This window comes from Babylonia areolata, chromosome 4, assembly GCF_041734735.1.
Source record: "Babylonia areolata isolate BAREFJ2019XMU chromosome 4, ASM4173473v1, whole genome shotgun sequence".
Lineage (NCBI taxonomy): Eukaryota > Metazoa > Mollusca > Gastropoda > Neogastropoda > Buccinidae > Babylonia > Babylonia areolata.
In genome coordinates this window covers 2,940,320-2,955,319 of record NC_134879.1, presented here as the reverse complement: position 1 = coordinate 2,955,319, position 15,000 = coordinate 2,940,320, and the positions used below count along the sequence as shown (strand labels likewise).

The following is a 15,000-nucleotide window of genomic DNA, read 5'->3' as shown; positions in this document are numbered from 1 at the left end:
GAAAGAGAGAGGGGAGAGTTGGGCGAAGGAGTAGGATAGGGTAGGGTGGGTCAAGAAGAATGAATGAATGAATGAATGGTTTATTCATTTATAGGCCATTGCCCCTTATGAAAGGGTGTCACACATTCTTCATAGACATCGATCGCATCGTGTATTGAAAAATGACATTCGTTTCAGATAGCATAAATATATCATGCCTTATTTCTAATTAATATGCCCTCACCTTTAGTAATACATAATACACATCATGAAACATATTGTATTCAATTGACATTTATACACCTAAATGATATATGATATACGCTAAATAATAACTCTTACATGCGTGGCTAATAACGATCAATTACGTTATACACATCGTCCGAATGTAGTCGTTACTGGATACACTAAGGGTAGGGTGGGTCAAAAAGAGAGAGAGAGAGAGAGGCAGACAGACACAGATAGAGACAAAGACAAAGAGAGAGACAAAGACAGAGACCGAGACAGACAGACAGAGACAGAGGGACACACGCACACAGACACAGACACAGACACAGACATAGACATAGAAGGAAAGAAACAATAAGAAGAAGAAGAAGAAGAACGGATACTTATATAGCACACTATCCAGAAATCTGCTCTAGGTGCTTTACAAAAACGCTTTTGTTAACATAAAACATCATATCTATGTTAAATACACACACCAAAATGTGATACACACACACACACACACACACACACACACACACACACACACACGCTGCATACATACATTTTAACAAACATGTGTATCTAACAGCTAAAGTCAAAAAAAAAAAAAAAAAAATACAACCTCATATGAAATTGACAATAAACGTCAATCATATATAACTGACACTTAACAACGAGTAAATTTCCCCATCTTCTTAAAAGAGCCTCGCCTGACAAGCCAATACACATTCATTTCCGTTACCCCCACCCCCAAAAAGCTTGCTATCACTGCCAAAATAATGGTGTGTGTGTGTGTGTGTGTGTGTGTATGTGTGTGTGTGTGACAACCAACAGGGATTTTGTTCACACCATCCAAGCATGAGCACAGAATCATTCGAAAATATATTTTTAAAAAAGAACACGGAATGCTTGTAAAGATAACCAGATGTGACCAGAGAGTCATGTTCACGGCGGAAAACCTACCACATATAAACCTTGAATAGGGTCTTTTGGATCAAGGAGAGCAGAGCGTGTGTTACAGTAGCAACGATCGGTGAATGAATGAACAGTGAAAGGGTATCCTACCCCCCCCACCTAAAAGGCTCTGCGGACAGTTTTGGACACGATTCATTGGTGGTGTGTGTGGGTGGGGTAGTGGGGAAGGGGGTTGGAGAGAGAGAGGGAGAGGGCTTTTTGTATACCTGTGTGTGTGTGTGTGTGTGTGTGTGTGTGTGTGTGTGTGTGTGTCCCTGGGGAGAGCAGCCCGAATTTCAGACAGAAATCTGTTGTGACAAAAAAAAGAGTAAAACAATACAATACAATGCAATACAATACAGACCTGAGCGGATGAGTGGGGTAGGAAAAGGAAAGCATTCACATGTCAATGGACTTGCGCTTTTTGCGTTCATGATTATCTCGGTAACTGTGCGGCATCCATTCCTAAACAAGACTTTATTTTGGACTCAAAACTTCACAAAATGTGTGGTTTCGTCTGCATTTATTTATTGAAAGTATATTTTCATTAGGGCCTAATCTATTGCATGTTTTTTGTTTGTTTGTTTGTTTTTTTCTGTTGTACCTATTCATTCACCCATTCAATAGCTTATTTACATTTTAGTGCATTCATTCGTTTAATGATGATTCTTTGCTCATTTACATGTTCGGAAGGTTTACCTATGATACAGGCATTTCAGTTATTTATTATCATTTACATGTTCGGAAGGTTTACCTATGATATAGACATTTCAGTTATTTATTATCATTTACATGTTCGGAAGGTTTACCTATGATACAGGCATTTCAGTTATTTATTATTATGTTTGTTTAATGATGATTCTTTGCTCATTTACATGTTCGGAAGGTTTACCTATGATACAGGCATTTCAGTTATTTATTATTATGTTTGTTTCAGCTGCGTCTTCAGTCATGCGTGGATATAAATGTAAGTTGGTGTGTGTGTGTGTGTGTGTGTGTGTGTGTGTGTGTGTGTGTGTGTGTGTGTGTGTGTGTGTGTGTGTGTGTGAGCGCGCGCGCGCGCAAATGTTCGCTGAAGGTAGCCCATTTTGAAATTTTTATTGCATTTCTATAGATTTGCCTTCTGCGACATATATTTCGTTTCGTTTTAGATAGTGCGTGCATATTTCTCACGTGTTCATTTTGTTGTTGTTTGTTTCATTTTGTTTTAATTAATATTTCATACAAACCTGGGTTAGACTCTCGAAGTCTTATCAGCGCTTTAGGGTTTATACGTAGGGTCAGGTACCTGCTCTTTCTTTTTTCTTCTTCTTCTTTTTTTTTTTTCTTTTTCTTCTTTTAATGGGTGTGGTGTAACGTTTATGGATCAATACGCTATGCTTTGACACTTCATTGAAAACTGAAACAGTCGTTGTTATTCTTATATTTCTCTGGCTTGTCATGTCCGTTGTAGCTGTTGCTGCTGTTGTTGTTGCTGTTGTTGTTGTTGGTGGTGGTGGTGGTGGTATTAGTGGTGGTGGTCGTGGTATTGGTGGTTGTATTGGTGGTGGTGGTGGTGGTCGTGGTGGTCGTGGTGGTCGTGGTATTGGTGGTTGTATTGGTGGTGGTGGTCGTGGTGGTGGTGGTCGTGGTGGCGGTGGTATTGGTGGTGATGGTGGTGGTGGTATTGGTGGTGATGGTGGTGGTGGTGGTAGTATTGGTGGTGGTCGTGGTGGTGGTCGTCGTCGTGGTGGTGGTGGTGGTATTGGTGGTGATGGTGGTGGTGGTATTGGTATTGGTGGTGGTGGTGGTAGTATTGGTGGTGGTGGTCGTGGTGGTGGTGGGGGGGAGGGTGGTATTGGTGGTATTGGTGGTGGTGGTGGTAGTATTGGTGGTGGTCGTGGTGGTGGTGGTCGTGGTGGTGGTGGTATTGGTGGTATTGGTGGTGGTGGTGGTAGTATTGGTGGTGGTCGTGGTGGTGGTGGTGGTGGTATTGGTGGTGATGGTGGTGGTGGTATTAGTATTGGCGGTATTGGTGGTGGTGGTGGTAGTATTGGTGGTGGTGGTGGTGGTGGTGGTGGTGGTATTGGTGGTGATGGTGGTGGTGGTATTAGTATTGGTGGTATTGGTGGTGGTGGTGGTGGTAGTATTGGTGGTGGTCGTGATGGTGGTTGTCGTGGTGGTGGTGGTATTGGTGGTGATGGTGGTGGTGGTATTGGTGGTGGTGGTGGTGGTGGTGGTATTGGTGGTGATGGTGGTGGTAGTATTGGTGGTGGTGGTGGTGGTGGTGGTGGTGGTGGTGGTATCTCCTTCGTCATCGTAGTGGACCTTATGATTAATACCAACTCATCTCTCATCCTCTGTGCTGATGACTGATGCCTGTTGCAGGAGCCAGCCTGGGTGACGGGGTGTGACTACCTACCCGGCTTGAGACGGGTGGCCTGCTGCACGGAACGCAGTATCGCCATCTGGGACAACAGGGCCAAGGGCAAATCCCAGGTGAGCTGACGCATGCATGAGGTTAACATCAACTCACTCAGTACGGCCAGTCCTCTCTTCTCTCCTCTACACAGACCCCTCGGATGTCCAGTGGGTGTGTCTGAATGACCCAACCTTTAGCTTCCGTCGTCAGAACTGTGGTATTCTTTGTCAACATTCACCTCTTCAGTATAAGAGCCTTCCGCTTGCAATATTTTGATGATGGTAATTGGGGTAAAACGCTGTTAACGTCGATTCTTTCGCCGTTCGTATGGAGAGAGTTAACCCTAACATCACCAGCTATGTTCAAGCTGCTAACATCTGCTAGCTGGCTAAGTACAGCTGAAAACCGGCTGTGCAGCAGAGCAGCCGGTGGGTTTCAGTTTCTGTTTCAGTAGCTCAAGGAGGCGTCACTGCGTTCGGACAAATCCATATACACTACACCACATCTGCCAAGCAGATGTCTGACCAGCAGCGTAACCGAACGCGCTTAGTCAGGCCTTGAAAAAAAAAAAAAAAAAGGGGGGGGGGGAATAAATAATAGATAAATACATAAAAAAAAGAACTACTGCTAATAATAATAATATGTATAAGGCGCAAAAACTTGATGAAGTCAGCTATAAGCGTACATAAATAAATAAATAAGTAAATAATAATTTATTTTTAAAAGCCAGTGGGAATGTGGGATACTCGTTTTTTTTCACTGCCATGCGGCACGAATTCTTCTCTACTGTCACAGTCTGCAGCAAAATCATATATTTTCTGCCAAATGACTTTTAATTAGACTTGCAGTTTGCTGTCCCGTATAGCGTGGTCTGCTGTGAGACTGCTGGTTACTTCTTCTTCTCCTCCTTCTTCTTCATCTTCGTTCGTGGGCTGCAACTCCCACCTTCACTCGTATGCACACGAGTGGGCTTTTACGTGCATGACCGTTTTTACCCCGCCATGTAGGCAGCCATACTCCGTTTTCGGGGGTGTGCATGCTGGGTATGTTCTTGTTTCCATAACCCACCGAACGCTGACATGGATTACAGGATCTTTAACGTGCGTATTTGATCTTCTGCTTGCATATACACACCCTTAACCCACCAGGCGCCGTCACCGTGATTCGAACCCGGGACCCTCAGATTGACAGTCCAACGCTTTAACCACTCGGCTATTGCGCCCGTCACTGCTGGTTACAATCTGAATTGGTTGAAGAGCTCGCTATCGTTCAAACTAAGTTTTAAAAAAATGCCACTGAAAGTCGCTCCAAACCGCACGAGAGTTGGTTCAACAATGAGAAGGATGTTTCCAGTACATGTGACAGGAAGTGATGACTAAGTTTGGTGTTACTTTTTGAAGAGTAGTGCAAATTTTAATAACTCTAATGTATATTATTAATAATAATAATAATAATGGATACTTATATAGCGCACTATCCAGAAATCTGCTCCAGGTGCTTTACAAAAACGCTTTTGTTAACATAAAACATTATATCTATGTTACATACACTAAAATGTGACTACACACACACACACACACACACACACACACTGCATACACACATTTTAACATACATGTGAGCTACCCTAACACATACGCACACATAGGCAGGCACAAACGTACATAAACACACGCACACACAATACACATTCATATACATGCATGCAGTTATGTACACATACATATGTATACCACACATAGTCAAGCACAGCTGACGTAAAGGAAGTGGACCTGCCACAATCGAACTTATTGCTGAGGGAAAAGGTGAGTTTTGAGACGAGATTTAAAAGATGCGAGGGAATCAGAATGACGGAGGTTATCAGGGAGCTTGTAATGTAATGCTCAAGTCGTCGACCGGCGACAGCAGCGTTCTCCCAACAAGTCTCAGTGCAGCAACTGTATTCTCGCTGCAAGTCGCCGAGCGGTGACTATAGTGACCAAACTGATTTTTTTTTTTTTTTTTTTTTGGGGGGGGGGGGGGCCGGGGGGGGGGGGGGTTAATTCGTGAGGTTCTTGGATCTTTTTTTTTTCTGGTTTGGGTTTCAGTTTGATTTTTGTTGTTTTTTTCTTGGGGGGGGGGGGGGGGGCGGTAGCTAGGGTAGCACACCGGCACTGCCCAGATAAATGTTCCACAAAAAGATATTGAAATTAGTTATGAGTTACGCTGCTTTTGTGTACCGCCCCCTTTCTTGCCTTTCTTGGCGGACAACGACGTTTAGCCAAGTACTGTTAATCCACCCAAACTCCAGTGAATTCCACTCACCGTTTTCTGACCAAAAAAAAAAAAGGGAAGATTGTTATTAAAACTGAAATCATTTTTCTCTTCTATACAAATTTCTTTCCGATGTAAATTTGTCTGGTTTTAGAGACAATGATGTTTATTACTAGGGCAAATTCATTCGGATGAGACGATAAACCGAAGTCCCGTGTACAGCATGCACTTAGCGCACGTAAAAGAACCCACGGCAACAAAAGGGTTGTTCCTGGCAACATTCTGTAGAAAAATCCACTTCGGTAGGAAAAACAAATAAAACTGCACGCAGGAAAAAAATACAAAAATTTTTTTTTTTTAAATGGGTGGCGCTGTAGTGTAGCGACGCGCTCTCCCTGGGAAGAGCAGCCCGAATTTCACACAGAGAGATCTGTTGTGATAAAAAGAGAAATACAAATACAAATGGCTTGCTGGTGTGTGTTTGCTTCCTTACTTAAGTGTTGTTGTTTCTCGTTTGAGTTTTGAGTCACTATCACTCCTTTTATTTGTTTGATGCGTGCATTGTTTCAATACACCCCCACCCCCCACCCCAGGTGGCACATGAGTAAAACGTTTTTGTCTTGAAACTTCTTCTTCTTCTTCTTCTTCTTCTTCTTCCTCGTTCGCCTCCCCATTAGATGAACAGCCCGGTGTCCTCGATGAAAGCTGCCGTCCGTCGCAGCTCCTCCAGGGTGCCGTACAGTTTGGCTTCCACTGCTGTCGGTGTTGGCTAGTACTTCCTCCTGGATGCTGCATGCGTCGTACAGTTTTGAAGGATGTGGTCTTGAAACGATTCACTGACAATGCAGCAGGCATCCTTTAGTCTCGGGAGACTTATTGTCTATGTTTATATTTATGTTTATTGTTGCTCATAGTCCAACCGAAATGCACAGGGCCAAATCAGGACTGTCAAACCATACAGATGATCAACCGTGTCATTACAAAACAGTCAGATCTAAAAAATAGATAAATACATAGATAGATAATAAATAAATAGATTAAAAATAAAATTAAAGAACGGTAAGAAAAACACACCAAACACAATTCCTAACACACATCACCCAAACGATTTAGCTCCTCAGGGCAATTAAGACTAAGCCGTTGCTGAGGACGTCAGCCCCAGATTAGAGAAACAATCCTTAAATAGGAAAAAGAAACAGTACTCCAAAGCAAAAAAAATTTTAAAAAAATAAAATTAAAATAAAATAAAGACATATATAAAGGCCATATAGGCAAACAACACTGCAGAATGGGCAGCTAGTGCCCATCCCAGTGTTTACCTCTCACTACCTAATCGCCAGAGCAAACCAGCACAGACAGAACATCACAGACTGCGGAAAAGAGAAGAAAAACAAAGCTCCAAGACCTGCTCGAAAAAAGAAAGGGGAGTTTCAGTTTCACTTTCTCAAGGAGGCGTCACTGCGTTCGGACAAATCCATACACGCTACACCACATCTGTTGAGCAGATGCCTGACCAGCAGCATAACCCAACGCGCTTAGTCAGGCCTTGAGTGCATGCTTACATATTTGTGTACCTATGAAAGTGGATTTCATTTTATGTAATTTCGCCAGAGGACAACACTCTCGTTGCCATGGGTTCTTTTTTTAGTGCGCCAAGTGCGTGCTGCACACGGGACCTCGGTTTATCGTCTCATCCGAAAGACTAGACGCTCAGTTTGATTTTCCAGTCAAACTTAGGAGAAAGGGCGAGAGCGGGATTCGAACCCACACCCTCACGGACTCTCTGTATTGGCAGCTGAGCGTCTTAACCATTCTGCCACCTTCCTCCTAAGGGGAATGGACAGGAAAGGCAGAAAAGCAGACAGCGATGAAAGAAGAAGAAGAAAAAAAGGCAGAAACAAAGAGAACAATAGAAAAGAGGAAACTCCCAGCACAGAATTTCCAGAAGGAAGGGGTGCGATTTATATTGAAAGACCCCTCGGGGGGAGGGGAGACTACTGAGCTACGCTGTTGGTGGTTGTTTCTGGCCGTAGCGCCAGTTGTGGGACTTGCCACAACTCATGAAAATCTGGCGTAAGATTGTGTGTTGTGCATGCCCTTCCCCGTTTACCCTCCCCATTGGACTGTTCATTCACGTTCTACGTTTTTCACGTGCAATCCCGTAGTCTTGTCTGTCGTGGCTGTCAATTCACTGCTGAGCAGAGGTTCAAGTATCTTTCTCTCTCATATCAGTGGCAATTTTCGAGGTTTTGCACCCGTCTCGACCTTTTTGGACGAAGGTCTTGCCTGTTTTGGTTTGGGACATTTAGCCCAGTTGGACACCCTCATTTGAGGATTGCTTTTCTTCCGGGTGGCCATGTTTCTGTGTTTTCGGTGTTCCGTGTGCTCCAGCTAAAGAGGATAAGAGTACCTTACCGGGTGGTGTGTCGTCTGTTGTCATCATTTTCCAGCGGCAGGGTACCCGGTTGGCAGTTTGCAACATCCCTGCTTCCTGTGCCATTTTTCTCTTCAGCCTGCGTTGGCCGGGTAGCGTTGATGGTGCAGTTGTCTGCTGACTGCTGTCTCCCTGGTGCCGTCTTCACATGACTGTTGTCGGTGATGGACCCAGCTACACTGTCTTTACTTCAGTCCAAGACATCGTTTTCCTCTTGTGTTTTGCACAGTGCTTTTTTTTTTTTTTTTTCTTTTCCAATCAAATGATTATATGTACGCATAACGTTCTTTAACTCACTCAGTACAGCCAGTCCTCTCTTCTGCTCTACACAGACCCCTCGGATGTCCAGTAGGTGTCTGAATGACCCAACCTTTAGCTTCCGTCGTCAGAACTGTGGTATTCTTTGTCAATATTCACCTCTTCAGCATAATAGCCTTCCGCTTGCAATATTTTGATGGTGGTAATTGGGGTGAAACGCTGTTAACGTCGTCTTTTTCGCCGTTCGTATGGAGAGAGTTAAACTGGTTTGCTCTGGACAGCCGTTTCTTCAAGTTGTGTGGAGTTTTTTTGTGTTTATTTATCTATTGTCATCACTTGAGTGTCAATTTTTTTGCGGCTGGGATTGTGGGGTTATTTTTGCGTTAGTCAAATTCTGTTTGTGATTGAATAAATATATGTGAACTTTCAATGATTTTAGTCTGTTTTTTGTCTGGTTGTTAGCTGGGTTGGTGGGGGGGAGGGGTGTGTGTGTGGGGGCGGGACTGGGGGGGGAGGAGGATGTTACTTGTTCGCTCTCTGAAAGAGCGTTACGGCAATATCCATATTTCTTCCCGAGTACATTTTCGTTTATAAGATGGAAAATCATGTAAACTGGTTAAATAACATTGTAATAATTATATACTCTACATTTCTCCCCCCGCCCCCCTTTGACTGGCCTTCTTTACTACCACTTGTCAAGGGAAGAATTGTAGAGTGTATGTTACAATGTCATTCATTTAAAAACAAATCTACAGATCTTTCCGTCAAAGGAACGGAAACTGAAATGAAAAAAACACAGCAGGGAAAGAAATGTGGACATTATTGCCTGAGCGTGACAGAGGGGTTGACAAGGGGCATGAACAATAATACATCGTATCTTCTTTCTCTCCTCTTTTCCCTCCCCCCACCCCCACCCGCCCCCCCTATCTCACAGCATATCTTCATCATCAAGCCCATCGAGCACTCCCCCCAGTGCATGACCTACGTGCCCAGCCAGTCGCTGCACGAGGAGCTGGTGCTGTTCGGGGATGACCAGGGCTACGTCAACGTGCTGACCATCGGCTCCAAGGACCTCAACATGAAGAACTCCAAGGGCGAGAAGAGGAACTCCCAGAACGTCATCATCGAGCCGTCCAAGCTGTCCACGTGAGTGGAGGAAGGGAGGAGGAGGAGGGGGAGGAAGGGGGGAGGAGGAAGGGGGAGGAGGAAGGGAAGAGGAAGGAGGAGGAAGGGAGGAGGAGGAGGAGGAATAAGGGAGGAGGAGGAGGAAGGGAGCAGGAGGAGAAAGGGAGGAGGAGGAAGTGAAGAGGAGGAGGAAGGGAGGGAAGAGGAGGAGGAATGAAGGAGGAGGCGGAGGAGGAAGGGAAGAGGAGGAGGAAGGGAAGAGGAAGGGAAGAGGAAGAGAGGAGGAGGAAGGGAGGAGGAAGGGAAGAGGAGGAGGAAGGGGAGGAGGAAGGGAAGAGGAGAAGGGAAGGGGAGGAGGAGGAAGGGAGGAGGAAGGGGAGGAGGAGGAAGGGAGGAGGAGGAAGGGAGGAGGAGGAAGGGAAGAGGAAGGAGGAAGGGAGGAGGAGGAATAAGGGAGGAGGAGGAGGAAGGGAGCAGGAGGAGAAAGGGAGGAGGAGGAGGAAGTGAAGAGGAGGAGGAAGGGAGGGAAGAGGAGGAGGAATGAAGGAGGAGGCGGAGGAGGAATGAAGGAGGAGGACGGGAAGGAGGAAGGGAAGAGGAGGAGGAAGGGGAGGGGAGGAGGAGGAAGGGAAGATGAGGAACGGAGGAGGAGGAGGAGGAAGGGAAGAGGAGGAGGAAGAGGAAGGGAAGAGGAGGAGGAGGAAGGGAGAAGGAGGAGGAAGGGAAGATGAGGAACGGATGAGGAAGGGAAGATGAGGAAGGGATGAGGAAGGGAAGAGGAGGGATTGGGTATTATGTTGTTGGTTCAGGTGGGAGTGGTGTGTGGGGTGGAGGGGTGGGGTGCTATTTCTCTGTATTGTAGAGGATTTATATATATATATATATATATATATATATATATATATAATTCATGATTATTCTTGTTTCGTCTTGGGTTTACCTTGCTACGTTAAAAAAAAAGCATATACATATAGAGGGGTCTATTTCACTGCGTTTAGCGGGGTTTATTTACCTATGTTTATAGGGTTAACTCCACTTCGTTTAGAGGCGTTCGTTTCCTTGTTTTGCTGAAAATGTATATGACCTACATTTATGATATTATCATTGTAATCTTTGATTGCTGTGTGTAGCGTCCATAACTGTGACCTACTCTGGTAAAGAAAGATCTGTATAGTTTTGTTTTGTTTTTAAAGAAAAGCTTTAAGAAGTCCCATGTTTAAATATTTCTTTTAAAAGAGTGTGAAGACACCCGTCACATAACTTGTATGTCCATATCATTGTCTTAAGAAATATCATGTCATTGCCAGTATTGTCTGTTGCACGTTTCCATGACACTTTAACCCTGCATAACGACCACAAATAATGAAAGATGTTGATAAATGAATGCAGGATTTGTGGAATGGATGGATGAGGAGGAATTAATCTTTTTTTTCAAAAAAAGACAGAGGAGTTCGTTTACTTAGTTTTGCTCAGTGTCTTTGACTTCGCAACGTTTTAAAGGTTCAAAGGTGTTTACTTTGCTAAGTTCAGAGTGGTTTACTCTGCTACGTTTTAAAGAGGGGCTTTAACTGTGGTAGGAGGGTATACAACGCTAAGTTTTTGAGGGGTCCATTTTTCTACGTTTAGATGGGGTTTTTTTGACAGGGTTTCTTTTGCTACGTTGAAAGTGATTTACTTTGCAACGGTTTAGAGCCGTTTGTTTGAGAAGGACGGGGGAAGGGGGCGGGGGGGGGGGGGGGGGGGGGTTGGATCCCGGACTGTTTGTGGGACTATAACCCGTTGACATTCGCTTCTTAGTCGAGCGCAGTACCTCTGGCTGATATAACTGTCATCCAGACATTATTCAGGTGGTAGCTTTGTGTCAACGCCGACTGTCTTAAAGTCTTAACTCCCGAGAGCAAGGTTTCGGTTGCGCATGTGCACTAGAGCCTATCCATAAAAGGGAAAGGGGCGGAGTTTATCTATAAAAAGCGCGAGGACGTGCCCGGTAGAAATGTAAACATGTGGGAGGTGAAAGCAAAACAAAGACCGACTCACTGTTAGCGGAGAGAGATATCCGTGTACTCCTGCCACACAATGTGGTCGTTTACGGTTGCCAACGTCGAGGGGCTGTCTGCATGCTTTCCAATTCTCACCGGACAGTACCACGTGCTGGTGCTATTTTTATCTGACAGACACGTCTAGCGCAAACACAAACGGCTCTAGCTCCGCCCCTTTTCTCTGCATTCAAATTTTGTATTACGTGTAGCTGACACATTTTGTACTTTCCAAAGTCAATTCAGGTCTAGATTGGAAGCTGCTAGGCAAATCTTGCTCTCTGCCATAAATGAAGCCAAACCGTAGCTTTATTAGGCTTTTATTTTGAATAAACCTTCACCGACGTCACAGTGTCAGACTCTGGTGAGAAACTGGCTTGATTCAAATCGCCCGCCATTTATAGTCCGGTTCAGGCTAACCCAACCCTCTTGGCGGAGAGAGGGGGGATGTAACTAGGGCAAGACTCTCTCCGCTGGCCCAGACAGTTTGAACAGCAGTTGCCTTCTCAGCTGTTCGGGTGGTCACAGTCGGACACGACTGATTATCATACATACATAGCCTTGTTGACTGCTTTATCAGGTGGGTGGGTGGATGGATTGTATAGTTAGATTAACTCACTCAGTACGGCCAGCCCTCTCTACATAGATCCCTCGGATGTCCAGTGGGTGTCTGAATGACTCAGCCTAAAAGCTTCCGTCGTCAGAATTGTGGTATTCTTTGTCAACATTCACCACTTCAGTATAAGAGCCTTCCGCTTGCAATATTTTGATGGTGGTGATTGGGGTGAAACGCTGTTAACGTCGTCTCTTTCGCCGTTCGTATGGAGAGAGTTTTAATGATTCCTTTGTTTTGTTGTTTCATCGGTAGAACAGTGGGTGCCAGATGGTTCATAGCTGTTGATAATTTGTGTGTTTTTTTTTCTTTTTGTTTCCAGGCCTATAATCAGACGTAAAATTCATGGCGACTGGGTATTAAAAGTAAGTCTCCAACCTCCCCTCTCTCTCTCTCTCTCTCTCTCTCTCTCTCTCTCTCTCTCTCTCTGTATCTGTGTGTGTGTGTGGTGTTGTGTTGTCTCGTGTGTGTGTGTGTGTGTGTGTGTGTGTGCGCGCGCGTTTTTTTGTTGTTTTTTTTTGTTTTGTTTTGTTTTTGTTGTTGTGGTGTGTGTGTGTGTGTGTGTGTTTGTGTTGTGTTGTGTCTGTGTGTGTATGTATGTCTGTGTGTGTGTTTGCGCGTGCGTGTGTGTGTGTTTGCGCGTGCGCATGCGTGTATGTGCGTGCGCGCGTATGTGTGTGTGTATCTATGTCTCTTTGAGTGTGTGTGTGTGTGTTTGTGTCCGTGTTTACGCTATAAGCTATTTATTTTGGACGCACATCACAATGGCATTTGTTTATCACACTGCAGTGTACCATGCTTTGCTTTGTCTCCCAAGGTAGTTTATGCTATAAGCTATTTATTTTGGACACACATCACAATGGCATTTGTTTATCACACTGCAGTGTACCATGCTTCCCTTTGTCTCCCAAGGTAGTTTACGCTATAAGCTATTTATTTTGGACACACATCACAATGGCATGGTTTATCACACTGCAGTGTACCATGCTTTGCTTTGTCTCCCAAGGTAGTTTATGCTATAAGCTATTTATTTTGGACACACATCACGATGCCATGGTTCATCACTGCAGTGTACCATGCTTTGCTTTGTCTCCCAAGGTAGTTTATGCTATAAGCTATTTATTTTGGACACGCATCACAATGGCATTTGTTTATCACACTGCAGTGTACCATGCTTTGCTTTGTCTCCCAAGGTAGTTTATGCTATAAGCTATTTATTTTGGACACGCATCACAATGGCATGGTTTATAACACTGCGGTGTACCATGCTTCCCTTTGTCTCCCAAGGTGAAGTATTTCCCGGAGTTGCGTTGCTTCGCGTCGTGCTCGCCGAGCAGTCACCAGTCGTTCGTCTTGGAGGAGCCAGAGAGGTTGTACGACAATGGGTAGGTGGGAATTGTCTACTTTGCTTCTGTCTTCTGTTGTCTGTGTGTGTGTGTGTGTGTGTGTGTGTGTGTGTGTGTGTGTGTGTGTGTGTGTGTGTGTGTGTGCTTTATCTTCAGTTTAACGTCTATTCACGATAAGTGTTTTTAGACGGAAAGGAGTAAGGAAGTGGATAAAGGAAAGGGAATGCATGTGAATATTAGTGTAACAAGTATTCATGTTATGTATCAGAGGAAAAGTATATTATAAGGTGTGTGTGTGTGTGTACGTGTGTGGTGTAGTAGTAGTAGTAGCAGTAGTCTTCAGTTTAACGTCTTTCCACTTGAAGTGATATTAGACGAACAAAAAATGAAACAAAAGGGGTGCGGGGTGTGGGTGGGGGAGGGGGGAGGCAGTATTGGGGTGTGTGTGTGTGTGTGTGTGTGTGTGAGAGAGAGCTTGTGTACGCGTGAATACACGCAGCTGCAAGTATATAATGCGTGTCGTGCTGGTTACCTTTACAGCGAGGCGCGCGGGGTGTCCATCTCTAAAGGCGTGAACTGCTTTGACTACCTTACCTTACCTTACCTTGCCTTACCTATACCTATACCTTTACCTTCACAGCGAGGTGCGCGGGGTGTCCATCTCCAAAGGGGTGAACTGCTTTGACTACCTTACCTTACCTTACCTTACCTTACCTTACCTTTACCTTCACAGCGAGGTGCGCGGGGTGTCCATCTCAAAGGGGTGAACTGCTTTGACTACCTTACCTTACCTTGCCTTACCTATACCTATACCTATACCTTTACCTTCACAGCGAGGTGCGTGGGGTGTCCATCTCCAAAGGGGTGAACTGCTTTGACTACCTTACCTTACCTTACCTTACCTTACCTATACCTTCACAGCGAGGTGCGCGGGGTGTCCATCTCTAAAGGGGTGAACTGCTTTGACTACCTTACCTTACCTTACCTTACCTTTACCTTCACAGCGAGGTGCGCGGGGTGTCCATCTCCAAAGGGGTGAACTGCTTTGACTACTGTGCGCGGGCCAACATTCTGGCCACGGGCGGGGTGGACAAGGTCATCCGGGTGTGGCACCCGCACATCTTCTCACGGCCAACAGGTGTGTGTGTGGTGTTGGTGTCGGTGGTGTGGGGTGGGGTCGTGGTGGTGGTGGTGGTGGTGGGAGTTTGGTGTGGTGGTGGTGGTGTGGTGTGGGGTCGTGGTGGTGGTGGTGGTGGTGGCGGGGGTGTGGTGTGGTGGTGGTAGTGATGTGGTGTGGTGGTGGTAGTGGTGTGGTGTGGGGTGGTGTGGTGTGGGGTGGTGTGAGGTGGTGTGGGGTCGTGGTGATGGTGGGGGGTTGTGGTGTGGTGGTG

At 45.3% G+C, this 15,000-nt stretch overlaps 1 protein-coding gene across 4 annotated transcripts in view; it reads left to right on the top strand.

Moving 5' to 3' along the window:
• The window catches only part of LOC143280783 (WD repeat-containing protein 64-like), a 151,191-nt gene that overhangs the window by 61,302 nt on the left and 74,889 nt on the right, over nucleotides 1-15,000 (top strand). For all 4 annotated transcript variants that reach the window (XM_076585461.1, XM_076585462.1, XM_076585460.1 and 1 more), the window contains exons 6-11: nucleotides 2,081-2,110; nucleotides 3,511-3,621; nucleotides 9,424-9,635; nucleotides 12,586-12,628; nucleotides 13,551-13,648; nucleotides 14,614-14,747. In XM_076585461.1, coding sequence (XP_076441576.1) covers nucleotides 2,081-2,110; nucleotides 3,511-3,621; nucleotides 9,424-9,635; nucleotides 12,586-12,628; nucleotides 13,551-13,648; nucleotides 14,614-14,747 — 628 coding nt within the window. The remainder of the gene's footprint in view (nucleotides 1-2,080; nucleotides 2,111-3,510; nucleotides 3,622-9,423; nucleotides 9,636-12,585; nucleotides 12,629-13,550; nucleotides 13,649-14,613; nucleotides 14,748-15,000) is intronic.